The sequence below is a fragment of the Mytilus californianus genome, unplaced genomic scaffold (genome assembly GCF_021869535.1).
Source record: "Mytilus californianus isolate M0D057914Y unplaced genomic scaffold, xbMytCali1.0.p SCAF_13, whole genome shotgun sequence".
In the NCBI taxonomy this organism is placed as follows: domain Eukaryota; kingdom Metazoa; phylum Mollusca; class Bivalvia; order Mytilida; family Mytilidae; genus Mytilus; species Mytilus californianus.
Window position 1 is genome coordinate 7,295,898 of NW_026262615.1, and position 18,106 is coordinate 7,314,003.

At 32.7% G+C, this 18,106-nt stretch overlaps 1 protein-coding gene across 6 annotated transcripts in view; it reads left to right on the forward strand.

Annotated features, from left to right (window-relative positions):
- The window catches only part of LOC127723087 (uncharacterized), a 74,879-nt gene extending 68,204 nt beyond the window's left edge, over nucleotides 1-6,675 (forward strand). For 3 of the 6 annotated variants that reach the window (XM_052229532.1, XM_052229529.1, XM_052229528.1), the window contains exons 2-5: nucleotides 1,791-2,018; nucleotides 2,949-3,076; nucleotides 4,474-4,634; nucleotides 5,856-6,675. In XM_052229532.1, coding sequence (XP_052085492.1) covers nucleotides 1,815-2,018; nucleotides 2,949-3,076; nucleotides 4,474-4,634; nucleotides 5,856-6,388 — 1,026 coding nt within the window. In that variant the 5' untranslated portion in view covers nucleotides 1,791-1,814 and the 3' untranslated portion in view covers nucleotides 6,389-6,675. The remainder of the gene's footprint in view (nucleotides 1-1,790; nucleotides 2,019-2,948; nucleotides 3,077-4,473; nucleotides 4,635-5,855) is intronic. The other 3 variants (XM_052229533.1, XM_052229530.1, XM_052229531.1) reach the window with 2 other exon arrangements.
- The last annotated feature ends 11,431 nt before the right edge of the window (nucleotides 6,676-18,106 follow it).

The following is an 18,106-nucleotide window of genomic DNA, read 5'->3' on the forward strand; positions in this document are numbered from 1 at the left end:
ATGTCAACCATTTATATATTAAAAAGCTCAACAAAAAATGTTCTATTTCACTTTATAAAAAAACTCATTAAAGATACATTTACATGCAAAATAATGTTTGTTTTGCAGTAATAAGGACTTACAAAAAAGTTATAGCATCCTTTTCAGTTTTATATATGTATGTCGGTAAATACTGAAAGTATTCTGGCAATGGTAAATACAATGACCAAAAGGAAATAATATAGGCTGAATGTACTCATTCTACCTTTTTATTTGAAAGGAATATAAAAAGTTTTATGTTTTAGTTAGAAATTACATTATGTAGGCATGCATGTAGGCATATCACAAATGACAGACAGAGCATTTATAATGTAGCATCTTATGTAGGCATATCACAAATGACAGACAGAGCATTTATAATGTACAAAATGTAGCATCTTGTCATTGTACAAGCTTTATAAACAGGATGGAAAGTAAGACTCAGTGAGCTTTTCTACTGTTTCATAGGGAGTACAAACACATTTTATATTGGTTTTTATCCTGCAATTTACACCCATCACTTGAAAATTTAGTTGTTTAAATCCAAATTATTGTCTTTGATTTTTCAAAGAAATCGACTTTCTCATTGTTGAAGGCTGTATGGTTGCCTATAATTGCTTACATTCACTTCATTTGAACTTTGGTGGATAGTAGTCTCATTGGCAATCATACCACATCTCCTTTTTATGCTTATACACAATGCTTATTACCACAAAACACAGATCAAATTCGAAAATTGGGTGGTGTCACTTTTACCGTTCATGAGTTATGCCCCTTTATAAAATAAAAATTGCTTAATTTACGTTTCCTTTCTCTAACTTTAGTTTACCTCAACCAAATTTTATAAAACTCATACACAATGCTTATTTCCACAAAACACAGATCAAGTTTGAAATTGGATGGCGTCAATTTTTACCGTTCATGAGTTATGCCCCTTTATAAACATAAAAATTGCTGAATTTTTCGTTTCCGTTCTCTAACTTTGGTTTGCCTCAACCAAATGTTTTAAAACTTATATACAGTGCTTATTACCACAAAACACAGATCAACTTCAAAATTGGATGGTTTCACCTGTACCATTCATGAGTTATGCCCCTTATAAACATAAAAATTGCTGAATTTTTCAGTTCTGTTCTCGTAACTTTAGTGTGCCTTAACCAAATATTATGAAACTTATTCACAGTAACTTTAGTTTGCCTTAACCAAATATTATGAAACTTATACACAGTGCTTATTACCACAAAACACAGATCAAGTTTTAATTTTGGTGGCTTCACTTTTACCTTTCTTGAGTAATGCCCCTTTATAAATGGAAAAATTGCTAAATTTGTCGTTTCCATTCTCTAACTTTAGTTTGCCTCAACCAAATGTTATGAAACTTATAAACAATGCTTATAATCAAAAACAATCTTAACTATGTTAATCCTGCATCTGTCTGTGGAAGTCAACTCATGCATATTTACAAGTGGGGGCATCTGTGGCCCATAGACACATTCTTCATTTATTTATATTAGTTTAAACACGGACTGCAAAGAGGACTCCAAAATGAACTGTTACACAAAAAGAAATATCCATATTACCACTTACTCAACATGCTCAACACGAAAGCTGGAAAACTGGAGACTTGATTTGAACATTAGTACAAATAAAGCAAAAAAAATGTTATTTGTACAATAGTTGGCTGATTGCAGGATAAAATGTAGCATCTTGTCATTGGAGTAGGCCAATTCTGTATACAATCTAAAATTTATAGATTTTTATATTTTTTATAGACAAAGAAGAAAAGTGAATTTACTATGAGTTTAGAAAAATTTCTGCAATCCAGTGACCAAGCCACAAAGTATCTTGCTAGCCAGGTTGGTCCAGATGGTGTTTTATTTGACCAAAATGTAAGTGGTGACCTGTGTTCTCAATACAAACTTGTCACACTTCTGCTCATTAGTGGACATAATGTAGAAGGTCAAAGGTTAATGGAGAGGATAAAGAAAGATTTTCTTCAGGTACTTATAATTTATGAAAAAAAGTGGATAAAAGATATACAAACTAATGCTATATTTGTACTGTTCTTTGAATACGTGACTTCTCAAAATAGGAATGTTCAATGATAAACCTTCTGGGATCAGACTGTCCAGTGTTGGATCCTGAAGGCTGAAACCCAGTTGAAGGTCTAGTTTAAAGTTTAAAATTCCGTATCATGAGATAAACTTGCACATTTTCATATTTAGCAATGTTTAGGAACAAATTGTTTCAGTAATGAATTGCTTAGTTTCTAAATAGCTAAAAAAAATTGAAAAGCCATGGAAATATACAACAATTTTGTAGTGATATAAAAATTACCCAGGTATTACAAAAGTCAAATACTTTATGACTGTCAGTACTGCTCCTAAACATTAGTTTGAAATGTTTCACCTGCTGTTTTGAAACAGATTTGTATGTGCTGTATGGGTTTAGGGAGCTACTATTTGATTTTTATGGGGGCTAGGATGAAATTTGAAAAAAAGGCAGGACAGGAGTTTTGAGTAAAGAAAAGGCAGGATGAGCAACTTGGAAAAAAAAAAGGCAGGATGACAATCTATGTAAAAAAAGTCAGGATAAACTAATAAAAAAAGGCAGGCCCGAATAGAGAGAAAAATAAAAAGACAGGACAGAGATTACAACTAAAAAAAAATGCAGGACAGAGATTACAACTAAAAACAAAATGCAGGACAAAATTTTTCATCCTAGCCCCATAAAAAATCAAATGGTAGTTCCCTTAACTCATTGTTGAAGACCATACGATAACTTTATAGTTATTTACTTCTACATCATTTGGTCTCTGCCGGAGAGTTGTCTCAGGGCCACTCAAGCCACACCTTCTTTCTTATTTAAAATTGTTGCATACAATAAATAAATAATTACCTTACCTATGACATTACATTCTTTATCCGCAGAATGATGGTGATTTTGTATCATTTCCTGAAAAGTCGGGGAGAGAAAGAAAGAGTTCATCTTTTCCAATGACACACTTCTGGGTTTACATGAATAACTGGATAGCAATGGGAGCACAAAGATCTGGAAGGTAAGAACAAGTGTATAGGTGTCCATCAGATACTATACCACCTACATGCGTTTTTCCTTGCCAGAGTTGAACTTGGTTTACAATATGATGAATTCTGTCAAGCTGTCTAGTAGTTATTAGGACATCACCAACATTTCTTTTCAAGGATCCAAAAAAAAATTCCTTAGCTATAAACAATATCCTTACCAAAAATAAAACCTCTGGAAGTTAGGAAGGCTGATTAATTTTAAGATCTCTTAGTCCTAGGTGATGGTCACAGCAGCAATTGATAGACTAAAACAGCAGCCAGATTTTGGTTTCATGATTTTTGTCGAGCCTGCGACTTTTGTTTTATTTGACCTTGACCTCATTCTTAAGGTTCATTGCTCAGTGTTAAGTTTTTGTGTTTTGGTCTGTTTTTCTTAAACTATAAGCAATAGGTCAACTATATTTGTTGTATGGAAGAATTGTTAGCCATACATGCCTGCCTAGCATGGTTCATCTGACCTTGACCTCATTTTCATGGTTCATTGGTCAATGTTTAGTTTACTTGGTTAATGTTAAGTTTATGTGACAGTTGTAATAAAGCTTTATATTTAGGACTATCAACATAATATCAATGATTAGTAAAGAAGGCGAGACATTTCAGCGTGTGCACTCTTGTTTTCTTTTATACCATCTGTCCTGCGTTTACCAAACTTGGTATGAAAATGCCAAATGTAATGATGAAAACATCTTTTATCTTTGAAGACACAAGTTCAAAGGTCATTTTCACAGCAGCAATCATTGATGAAACAATCAATGAAGGTTTAAACTAAACTAATACACATCAGGTGCTTCTGTATATTTTTGCTACATATCTAGGTACGTATCATTCGTTCAGAGACCTGCAGGTGGAGGTTTGATGTGTATTATTGGCATCATATTTTAAGGTTTTTTTAAATAGATATAACAAGATGTGGTATGACAGTGCCAATGAGACAACTCTCCATCCAAGTAACAATTTATAAAAGTAAACCATTATAGGTCAAGGTACGGCCTTCAACATGGAGCATTGGCTCACACCGAACAGCAAGCTATAAAGGGCCCCAAAAATTACTAGTGTAAAACCATTCAAACAGGAAAACCAACGGTCTAATCTATATAAAAACGAGAAACGAGAAACACGTATGAACTACATAAACAGACGACAACTACTGTACATCAGATTCCTGACTTAGGACAATTTAAAGCTTATATGAAATTACTGCTTTATCTAATCAGTGATCAAAATTTTTATTGTTACCTAACTTTTAAAATGATAGATATTATTATAATTTCTACGTTATGTCCATTGTTTTTATAAGTATGGCAAAAAATGCCTATATAAAATAAAAAAATTTTTATAATACAATGAACTGTTCTATTTCTCCTTCCAGATTTGATATTTCAGTACCAGCATATAATTTTTCCAAAACTTTCTATAACACAGAAAAGAAAGCAGTCTGTGTAACAGAAAAGTTTTCAGAGATTACAGAGGAATCTACTATGGACTGTCTGTCTACAGCACATTTTGGTCTACTTTCACTTTATATGGGAGGTAAAGTTAGGATATAGATAACATTTATTAGTATAAACCTCTTTTTATTCCCCCGCTGTAGGCGACTGGGGCATTAAGTGTAACCCTTGGCCGTCCGTCTTTCCATCCTTCCAACTTTCCGTCTGTCCCTCCCGATTTCGTTTGTTTGAAGCTTGAGCAGGGGCATTCTTGTCCACAGACACATTCTTCTTTTATTGTATTTCTCTTGTAAAAGCTAATACCAGATTTAGTCGGCTTGACTGTCAGTTATAGTTTACAGGGAAGGAAACTTGCAGGCACTTAGCAGTCTGTGGTCCCATCAATTGAGCTGGGCTGCTAATTTTTTCCACATTATTATTCGTAATCATATTACACTGGGCTACCAAAAATACTGGCTGGGCTACCTCTTGAATATTGGCTGGGCTACCTCTTGAATATATTTATTTCCGTCCCTTGTTGATAATAAAACAAATTATTGCTATTTTCTTAAATTTTGCTTTGATCTTTTTGTGTGATAATTTCCAAATCAAGCTACTTGGCTGAGAATGGAAAATAGTGATAAACAGGTTATCTATGGTCTTTAAACTCTGGGAAGATTCTTGACTACATCTCATCTCCTGTCTGTTATAGCCTTGACCACATCTCATGTTCTACATATCATAGCCCAACAATGAGTATGAAGTAAAAAATCTCCCTTTATTTTTAAAACCATGGACAGTCTATAAATAAGAGACATTGGTGCTGTCAAAAACTGTAAGATTAAAAAAACAAACAAAACCATGGCTTAAAAAAACAGACAAACAAATATAAAGCTATCTAACATGGAACTGCATTTAAATTCACAAAGTTAATTGTAAAATAATTGAGAAAAACAAAATGGAAATGTATATGGTGGTCGTTTGGTGTTCTCCCCTTCAAGTTTTATTATTTGTTCTTTATAGAATATCAAAGGTGAAAGAGTCACCATAGAAATATTCATCTTTATCCCCAACTTTGTGCAAAAAACAATTAACTGATTGTAAATTCAAATGTGGCATGTAGAGCATCATATTATAATTTATATTTTATAAATCAGAACATATTTGGTTGATATATAAATTATAATCAATCTAATTGGTAATTTCTGTTAAATATTTCAAAGCAAACTAGATAATGGAAATTTGTTTTCTAAGCATATTAGATTAAATTGAATTCACATGTATGATCTTTGATCATTTTACCAACAATTAATTTATATTTCAGATATAAATACTGCTAAAGATTGTGGGGAAACGTTACTTAATTTCATTAAAGCACAGCCTGACATTGAAAAAGAATTATTGCTACGCATGTCTGCTAAGACTGGTTCCTTGCTTACAGTTGTTCCTGACAATATGGAGCCTTTTTATAAAATCAAAAAGGAAAGTCCAAATCAACTTTATTTCTTTCTTGGTTACCATGGTATTTTTATGACCAAGTTGTACCAAGCAACACAGGATACACGATTTCTTGACAGTGCTGTTCAAATCTTAGACTTTGCTCTGACTTGTCACGAAAGCATATTTTCGTTTAGTTTTAGTCATAAAGTAGCCTATGCCGCTGCACTGGTTGCGACAGAAACAAAAAATGAGAAATATAAAGAAATGGCAATCAGAATTTGTGAATTTTTACTGTCAATTCAAATGGAAAATGGTTTGTTTGGTAAAGACTTTGAACCAATTGACAAATATGACCAGTCTGCTGAAATAGCTATATGGCTACGAGGAGTTGCCAGTGAACTAAATAAATTGAAATAACTTGTAATTTTGCTATCAGTTTTTTTTATTTGCTCCTTGATTAGAGTCTTTGCTTTATTACTATGTTCTTTACATGCCAAGTTTTGTGACCACTGGAAATGTAGGTTCAGTGTATGCTGACTTTAGGAAAAAATGATATATTTTATATTTAATAATAGACTTTATCATGTTTATATTTAACAGATTAAACAATTTTTAAATAAAAGAAGTCAACATGGCAAACGACATCAGTGGACTCCTTAAACATGTTAAATGAGTTATTGCCATTAAATGACAACTTTGCCATTTGTTTAGTTTTTTTGTAGAACTATATAAAATAGAGAGAGAACTTGATAATATAAAAAAAAAAGATCAGCAAGACAAAATCTACAAAACAGTCGACATTGCAGAAGTTGTCATGCTACAGGTTATAATAAGGAGGTATTGACCTTATTAACAATTTTTACCCATAGTTTTGTTTTTTACAGAAACTTTAAAAGTTAATAGAGAGCAAATGAATGCATATATAAGCAGGGCAAGATCTACTAATCAGTCAACATGTCAGACAAATTCATTTAATATTTTAAAACAGTACTTCCCCTTGAATGACAATTTTTGTCAATTTTGTCTACAAATAAGTCAACATTGCTGAAATAGTCAATTGACTTCTTATAGAAATTATTGCCCTTCAATGAAGATTTTACCCATATCTGTGGGTTTTTTTGTGGCAACTATTTTATATACAGAAATATTGTAGGAAACATAAATGTTCAACAGGCAAAACCTACTTAAATGTCAACATGGGGGAAAATACCAGTCTATTACTTATAGGAGTAATTGCTGCTTTTGACAATCTTTTCATACCTTTATAGATCTGTTTTTAAAAAAGAACATTTGAAGCAACAAAATTATTCACCATATTACCTACACCAGCTGGTGTCACAATAATACTAAGACACCAACTGGTGTCACCATATTACTAAGACACCTACTTGTGTCACCATATTATTCAGATACCAACTCATGTCACCGCATTATTAAGACGACATATCTTGTCACCATAATACTAAGACATCACTCTTATATCCTTGTTACTAAGACAAAAATTCGTGTCACTGTATCACCAACATATCTTGTGTCACCATGTTACGAAGACATCAACTGGTGTCACCATATAACTAAGATAACATCTCGTGTCACCATATTATTGAAAGATAAACTCGTCACATATCATCAATGCATCTTGTGTCACCGTATTACTAACACCTCAACTGGTGTCACCATATTATACTAGAATATTATCCTGTACCACTGTTTTACTATGCCATTACCTCATGCTACTGTATAACGGTATCCAGTCATTTCATACCCAAAATTTACTATTTGGTACCCTGAATTTGCCATTTCGTACCATGAACATAAACCATTTCGTACCATATGGAAAAAAAGATTTACCATTTCGTACCATATGGAAACATGCTTTACCATTTCGTACCATATGGGAAAAATGCTGTATCATTTCGTATCATTTCGTTCCACATGAAAATTGAACTTTACCATATCATACTTGGTACATGAAAAATATTCAGTTTTGAATGGGAATATTAGTATGGAATTTGTTTTTTGAAAATTTTGTTTTAATAGGCAATTTCCCTTATACTGACTCAGTTCGTTTTTATAAATATGTTTTATATATATCTAGTGTTTTTATATGTTGTCTAGTGATTAAATGGTTGTATATATATAATGAAATGTATAAAATATTATATATACTGGTGTATATTTTAAAATTACGTAAAGCATACTGTATATAATAATTTTAATAGTCTCTGATAATTCGTTTTAGAATGGTACTTGTATATGTCTATTTCTTAAGCTTATGTTGTTAGTTTTAACTAAATTCGGGTTCTTTTCTCATCTCCAATCAGGAAGTTTCCTGTACGCACATTCTATCAAATAGTAGGCAATTAAACATAGAAAACTAACCTTCAGTACTGAATTATGAATACATATAAAAAAAGCATACAATTGTACGAAATGGTAAACATTATAATTTTCCATATGGTACGAAATGGTAAACAATAATCTTCCATATGGTACGAAATGGTATACATTATAATCTTCCATATGGTACGAAATGGTAAACAATAATCTTCCATATGGTAGGAAATAGTATACATTATAATCTTCCATATGGTACGAAATGGTATACATTATAATCTTCCATATAGTACGAAATGGTAAACAATAATCTTCCATATGGTACGAAATGGTATACATTATAATCTTCCATATGGTACGAAATGGTATACATTATAATCTTCCATATGGTACGAAATGGTAAACATTATAATCTTCCATATGGTACAAAATGGTATACATAATAATCTTCCATATGGTACAAAATGGTAAACATTATAATCTTCCATATGGTACGAAATGGTATAGATTATAATCCTCCTTATGGTACGAAATGGTAAACAATAATCTTCCATATAGTACGAAATGGTATACATTATAATCTTCCATATGGTACGAAATGGTATACATTATAATCTTCCATATGGTACGAAATGGTATACATTATAATCTTCCATATGGTACGAAATGGTAAACAATAATCTTCCATATGGTACGAAATGGTATTCATTATAATCTTCCATATGGTACGAAATGGTAAACAATAATCTTCCATATGGTACGAAATGGTATACATTATAATCTTCCATATGGTACGAAATGGTATACATTATAATCTTCCATATGGTACGAAATGGTATACATTATAATCTTCCATATGGTACGAAATGGTAAACAATAATCTTCCATATGGTACGAAATGGTAAACAATAATCTTCCATATGGTACGAAATGGTATACATTATAATCTTCCATATGGTACGAAATGGTATACATTATAATCTTCCATATGGTACGAAATGGTATACATTATAATCTTCCATATGGTACGAAATGGTAAACAATAATCTTCCATATGGTACGAAATGGTATACATTATAATCTTCCATATGGTACGAAATGGTATACATTATAATCTTCCATATGGTACGAAATGGTATACATTATAATCTTCCATATGGTACGAAATGGTATACATTATAATCTTCCATATGGTACGAAATGGGTGATACGAAATGGTTATGGTACGAAATGGTTTTTGTTATGGTACGAAATGGGTGGTACGAAATGATTATGGTACGAAATAACTATATGATTCTGTACATAAGACCTCAACTGGTATCACCATATTGTTAATACATCAGATAGTGTCACAATACCACTAATTTATCATCTCATCAACTGATGTCTCGGTATTACTAAAACATTATTTTGTGTCACAGCCTGATTAAAACCAGGCCCCACTATACACTTGCGTAAAAGCCCCCATCCAATCAGAACCATTGATACAAAAGAATTGCATTAGAATTAAGAGATAACTGCAAGTGTATAGTGGGGGCTGATTTTAATCAGACTGTTTGTGTCATTGTTTTATCTAGATATCATCTCATGCATGTCGCAGGATTATGATATTAGTTTACTAAATCATAAAGTGGTGTCACTATATCACTAAAACATCATGCTATGTCATCTTGTGTCACCGTATTATCTACTCAAAACATCATCGCTATGTCATGAGATTATGATATTAGTTTCACTAATTGTATGCAGAGAAACTGTAGGAAACACTTTCAACGTATTACTGACACCACTTTCAACGTATTACTGACACCAACTGGTGTCACCGTATTACTAAGACACCAACTCGTCACTATATCACTAATACATCAAGACTTCATCGCATATCACAAGCTTAAGATATTAGTTAACTTAAGCATCAAGTGATGAAACTATATATATCACTAATACATCATGTTATGTCATCTTGCGTCACCGTTTTATTTACTCAAGATTTCATCGCATGTTCCTATATATTGTTAACACATTAATAACACCTGTCATGCACTGTATTACTGAGTAATATAAGATAATGAATGAATGCTGGTATAAACACAGTGTAACTGTTTCGGCTCGACAAAATCTCAAAGGCAAGCTTAAAATTACTGTTCCCTGCTGTCCTTTTTTATATTGATTTTCTTTTCATTTATTTTACGGAGTTTGGTGTTAATGGCAGATATGTCCAAGGATAGTCTCTGTTCAATCCATTGGTAACTTTTCTAGACTCATAGTGATTAAGGACACGACACATTGTTGTTTATAAGGATCATAAGGGGCACTAAATATTGTGAATACACTTGTCTTTTGTGGAATATAATCTGCTAATTTCTAGATGTCTTTTTTATGTGTCATTGGTAAGATTCTCGTTAACGTATATATTAAATAGCACATGTAAATATAAGGAGATATGGTATATTTGCCAATGAGACGACTATCCACCACTGCAATGACCAGTGAAATGAATGTAAGCAACAATAGATTGCTTCACAGCCTTCAACAATAAGCAAAACTCATTTACCGTATACATAGTAAGGAAAGCAATAAACGAGCCCAGCATGGCAAAATGTGAAACAATGAAAAACAAAACATCAACTGTAGCAGGCAGCAACAGAAGACAACCATCCATTTACAGGCTCCTGAATTAATTTGCACAGGCACCGGCTTACCGAATGTTGCGGGATTACATGCAAACATGATTGTGAACTCTCAAATCTCCACCAATTAGCCTACATAGGACAGCGGTGCACAGTTTTATTTCAAAACTAAAAATACTAGAAATGACTTGACTTATTAGACCGACACAAAACATAATCGAACACTAACAAAAAGACAAAAGACACAAAGTACCGACAAAGTACTCACAATCACCAAAAGCTAGTTCAAAGCCAATTACTACTAGTGAATATATACAGTTTCTCAGACTTAAATAGCAATCATTACACATCTAACGGATTTAGTGTAAAGTTTTAGAAGAGCACGACCTTGTGTAATACAAGAATAAAACATCGTAGCCTGATGTAGGAGCATAAACCTTCATAACTGTATAGCAATATGTATTAATGTATGTGTTTTAATTTATTAAAAAAAAATCAATGTAAGTACCGATAAAGACAATATTCATTCTTCGCGTAACTGTATGGAATCTACTTTGAAGTTCACAGGCTGATATTAAAGTGTTTCACATTATCGTACTTTCCGGCACCTTTATCATCTTGTTCAATACTCCCTACTTCTCGTTTAACGAATTGATGAGTACAGAAAATATAAGCGACGTCACAATGTAAGGATAAAATTTTCTAGTGACGTCACAGTGTAAGAGCAGAATTTTTCGGCGCTGTCACAATACATGTGCTAGCAGAACATATCAGCGATGTCACACTATGAGAGCAGAACTTCGAATCAGCACCGAGATAAAGTATTAAGTAACTTTGCATTCATTAACACGATATCATGTTCATCTCTGCATTGTCCTATTTTCGACTTATTTGTACGTTTTTGTTATTTCACAATCTGAAAAGCTACATGTAAGGAGAGCCTAATCCTCAGGAAAATTAGTTGGCCCACTGTAGTAATCATACCAGTCCTTTAGGCGGTTTGGGATTCTCGTCGTCATATTGTTTTTCGTCGTTTTTTGTTGGTTTTTTTTTACATTTTTTAAGAAGTTATTTAATGATAACTTTTTTGTATTTGCTTCACTAGAGTTTGGACGATTTCGTGTTTGTCCATACAGTTTGTCTATACAGTTTGTCTATACAGTCTGTTTATACAGTTTGTCTATACAGTCTGTCTATACAGTCTGTCTATACAGTTTGTCTCTACAGTCTGTCTATACAGTTTGTCTATACAGTTTGTCTATACAGTCTGTATATACAGTTTGTCCATACAGTTTGTCTATACAGTGTGTCTATACAGTCTGTCTATACAGTTTGTCTATACAGTGTGTCTATACAGTGTGTCTATACAGTTTGTCTATACAGTTTGTTTATACAGTTTGCCTATACAGTCTGTCTATACAGTTTGTCTATATAGTCTGTCTATACAGTTTGCCTATACAGTCTGTCTATACAGTTTGTCTATACAGTCTGTCTATACAGTCTGTCCATACAGTCTGTCTATACAATCTGTCTATACAGTCTGTCTATACAGTCTGTCTATACAGCTTGCCTATACAGTCTGTCTATTCAGTTTGTCTATACAGTCTGTCTATACAGTTTGTCTATACAGTCTGTCTATACAGTCTGTCTATACAGTTTGTCTGTACAATCTGTCTATTCAGTCTGTCTATACAGTTTGTCTGTACAATTTGTCTATACAGTCTGTCTATACAGTTTGTCTAAACAGTTTGTCTATGTTTAACACCGTACTGTGACCTTTAGTTGATTACATCTACGTCCTGATCTCTGGTGGTTTGCTGTCTCATTGGCAATCATACTACATCATTTAATTTCTATATTGAAATGTCCTGTTGGTGAACTAGTGTTGTTGTTTCTCACTGACATACATGTACTATAGTATACCACTTTTCATTCCAATATTGAACAATGTTTTCAAAAACGTCGTATGTGAAATAAATAGAGATACATAAGCATTTTAAAGTCTTTTGAATATGAAAAAAAAGCGATCAATTTATTCAAACAACAAAAATCCTGAAATTGTCGAAAAGCCGCCATGAAGAAAATTTCCGTTCGCTTCGGCTTTCCTTGCCCATACATGAACACCTTTATTCAACCTGGCCAGGAACACATTTGATGCCGAGTTGAAGGTAAATTGTCCGTCATCTACGTATATGTCACCAATCACGCCGTCTGTCGACGCTAAGGTTATATGAATATGATGTTCTCGAACCACCATAATGCTCAATGCAAAAACATAAACTCCAGCTACCGGTGTGATGAAAATTCCATCTCCTGAATTATATGCGTTTCCATTGTTAAGCGTTACGTCATCAAAGACAATTGGTTGGTTCATACCAATAGAAGTAAGGTCATTCTTCAGTCTGGCATGGAAAGCAACTTGAGTGGTTGCACGAACAGGGCGGTTAAGGCCTCTTTCAGAATCTGTCAATATGTATATAAGTCATGCAGTATAACCGTTATTTGTTTAATAAGAAATGTCAAACAGCAAGCAAAGAAAAAAAAGGGGGGCAAAATGAACGTTGTAGTTTTTTTGTTGTTTTTTTAAAAATCTGTTTCTTTGGTCTAATGTTGCTAGTTGTTTCATTGGAAAATATCCCGCGTCTCTTTATTTTGCTCGTTGTTTCAGTAATATATACATTGAATTTACAATGTAAAACGTAGAATTTGTAAAGGACCTCTCACCGACTTGTAATACGGAAATGTTTTTTAATACATATATTTTTTTGTTTAAACAAAATGATATCTGTATGTACATAAACTCAGTGCAACTTTTTATGGACCTCAGTGGCAAATTGGTTTATAGGTATATGGTCCACACAGACTTTTGACTTTTTTGGCATTGGTATACACGTGTTTTTGTGTTACGCCAGTAAAACATGGTGGATTGAACTACTGGTATTTTTTATGATAAACACAAAAATAAAACTACACAAAAGAACAAAGGAGCGATAATTCATGACAAGCAATGAGAACCATTGCAATTAAAGAAAATAACAAAGTTATTTAATACAACTAACAATTTTGTTTGTGTTTTTGTTTGTTCAGTTTTGTTTTAAGTTTGTTCTTTTTGTTAACGTCCCACTCATACATACACTTTTAACTAATCTTTAAAGTATCTACCATATTCATTATCCTCTAATTTGCGAATTCTTTCTTCCATAACGGCATTGTTATGTTGACAGGTCTGAAGTTGCTTTTCGATCTAAAGTATTCTCTCCAGTAGGGCCTCTTGTTTGTTTCCAAGGAATTCTCCCTTAAAAGATTCAACACTGTTATAATCAGAACAATTTGGATCCTTGCCAATAACACAATTACAAAACAGTAAAATTAAAACAGTTAGTACATTTACTTTTTCCAACGTACAATTCATTATGCCGAAGATTAACTGGTAAAGGAAATAAGAAATATATACAGTAACCTCAAAATCGAGGTCAAGTTAAAAGATTGTAAATTTATGTCCTTTAATCCAGACAAAACAGAAATAATGATTTTTTCAAATAATGACGCTCCAGATCTAAAATTCTGCTTAAATAACAAAGAAATTCCTATTACAAAATGTCACAAACACCTTGGGGTAACGTTTTGCTCTGATGCTCGGTGGAAAAGCCATATAGACAATTTGATTATTAGTGTAACGAAACATTTAAATATACTGAGAAAAATCAAGTATCAACTTTGTAGGAAAAACTTAGAAAAACTCTATATAGTATTTATAAGACCAATTTTTGAATATGCAACTGAGGTTTGGGATAATTGTGGGATAGGATATGCTAATAAACTTGAAAGTCTGCAGCTAGAAGCTGCTAGAATAGTTACTGGTTTGCCTATATTTACAAAATCTGAAAATCTGTATGAGGAAGTTGGGTGGGAAACTTTAGCTGACAGGAGGAAAAGACGAAAATTACAAATGTTTTATAACATTCAATACAAACATGCTCCGGATTATCTATGTAATCTAGTTCCACCCAGTGTACAGAGCACAACTGTATATCCCTTGCGAAATGGCAATGATATTATTGTTCCCTTTTGTAGATTATCCCTTACTAAAGAATCTTTTATACCATCAACTATTAGACTATGGAATCATACCGATTTGTCCCTTCGAAAATCAGACTCTATCTCAAAATTTAAAATCCAATTAAAAAGGCTAAATACTATAAATAAAGATGTACCGAAGCACTATTCATATGGACCGAGGAAACTAAATATGATTCTAACACAATTCAGATGCTATTCATCTTTCTTGAACTATGACTTGTTTAGAGTCAATATAATTTCTGACCCATCTTGTTTTTGTAAATACAACATTGAGACTGTACACCATTTCCTTTTCGACTGTTCTTTATATACACACCAGAGAGAAATTTTGATGAACAATCTAAGATGGCTCCCTGATGACCTTATATCAAATGTTAAGTTACTAACATCTGGTAATCCAAACCTTTCGTATGAACAAAACGTCAATATATTTAAACATGTATTCGAGTTTATTAAAAGGTCTGAGAGATTTCTTGTTATATGATACTAATAGTGTATTTGCGGTACATTCACGTCATCATCCTCATCATCATTACCAATTTTTCCGTTATTATTGTTTTATCTTTTTTTTTCAATAGATAGACTCTTATAGTATTGTATATTCTGAATTATTGCATGCTCACATTAATATTGTATTGTAATTTATTGTTATTCGGAGCGGACTTCATAAGTATGGTTTACTTGTGTCCAATCCATTTTACTTTGAGTAAATAAAATATGTTTAAACTAATTGTAAATTTAACTGATATGACACGTTTTTCTTCAATATACGAAACATGCGTTACGGGCGCTATAAAGAGATCCACAATTTTAGTAGGAAAATAAATATTTTTTTTGAAAGTATCAAATACGAACGGGGTGTATACAGAACTAGAAATATGGTGAGTATTTGTATATGTTGAAAGTTAATATTGCATGTATAATTTCCATAAAACCCATATTAAACTTTCAGATAGATGAAAGATTCGATGTGACAAAGAAAGCAATAAATTAAGAGCTGCGCCATGAGCGCACGATACGCCCGTTGCTTTTTCAAAGAATAATGTTCCATAACTTTTAAATGTTTTATCAGAAATTTATGAAAAAAAAAAGAAAACTTAAAGGAGGTAATTTAATAGAAATAAACCAAAGTTTCACGAAAATTGCATATAGCACTTCTGTTTTGTTGTCCGAGAACTGGAAAATCCCCCTTTTTTAATGAATAAAACCCCATAAAATGGAAGCGTAAAATCTAAAATTTATATAAATCGAAAGGGAACTCACGTCAATAGATTTAAACAATTCACCATAGTTTCATGAAAACTGCTCAAAACACTTTTGAGTTATTGTCCGAAAACTGGAAAATCCCCCTTTTAAATGAATAAAACTCGATTACTCGGAAAGTAAAAATCGAAAATTTATGAAAATCGAAAAGGAGCTCACGTCAATAGATATAAAAAAAAATCACCAAACTGAGTTTCATGCAAATTGGTTAAAGCGTTTTTGCGTTATTGTTCGACATGTCGACGACAGACGGACAGACGGACAACGCTACACCATAATACATCCCGTAAACGGTTTTGTGTAATCTACAGTCTACAGTTATAATGAAGAAAAAACGAAACGAAAAAGTGATCCATGCCAGTAGCGGATTTAGCGGGGGTGGGGTGGGGTGCGCAGGGGGCACGTGCCCTCCCCCAGTCATGGTCACCAAAAAATGTTCAAACATAAATTTATTGCTACTGAATCTTCTTATCTAGATCGGAGATTAAGTTACAGCTTGATTTGACTTCCTCAACTGGCCGTTAATTAACCCCAGCTTCAACATGCGTGATTTATAATAACTTATCAATGGGTGAGTAAATAATGACACCTATGTGTAATGCCTATATCCAAAAGCATTTATGTAAACTACATGTACATGCTGCTTGAAATACGAATATGTCTATTGGTTTCTAATACAATATTACAGGATTAAGCAGTGGGATTAAGTTTGATCATGGAAGTAAAAGGAATACTTCCATGGTTTGATTAACAAATGAAATCTTCCAACGAATCGGTCTTTAAAGAATAGGTACACATAGATGTTTAGTGTCAATAATGTTGGTATCCGTATGAGATATGCCTTTATTACCAAACACTCACATTGTATACGGTTTCTGGGGAATATATCTTTCTCGGACTTTATTAAACAACAAGATACATTTTTCATTAACATACAGAAACATTTATTTTTTAAAACTGAATGTCGTGTTTCTTTTCCCCTTATTTTAAATGGAAACCAACAATTTGTTTTAATAAAAATACCTTCCCCCTCCACAAAATATGAATGATCAGTGCCTAATACTAATCATTTATAAAATGCTACTTTTATAGACCTACTTTATATCATAATACAGTAATATAAGTATGTTTTACTTGTATCAATTACCACTGATGTATGAGGGTATAAAAGGGTTACCGTGAATGAGGGTATAAATGGGGTTCACAGATTAGAATAATGCTCAAAAAGTAAAGATTGTAGGAGAAGAAAAATGGGCGCCAAATATATAGAGAATGATTGGCAGATCAAAGAGTAGAAAGAAAACCACTTTCCCCACACACACCATCACCACTCACTCGCATACATACATACATGTCTTAACAAATATTTAATTTTGGTTTCATGGTGCCCCCCCCCTTTCCCCAGATATCGAGGTTCTGGATCCGCCCCTGCATGCCCATAGCGTCTGTGATAATCACTTTGCATTCATCATTCAGCAACGACGAAATTTTACAATATCATTGTAATTAATGAACAAATGTGTGGCAATAAAGAAGACATTCGAATATTTGATGTAAAGAAAAAGTTCCGTATCATTGTCGGAAAACTGACATAATCAAATATAGATTTCCTAACTATAGAAAAAATGTGAGACTCTTACCAATACTTTCACAGATTTCGATAATTTTACACACAACAAGATACATGTATCAAATACAAGCTAGGCCAAAGGTTTAAGAGTGTTTTGTTTGTTTGGAGAACACCAGTCGTTTACATTTGTTTTAGATATACAAAGGTAATTTTACCAACCATAACATCATGAATAAAACAGAAACACCATCAAAA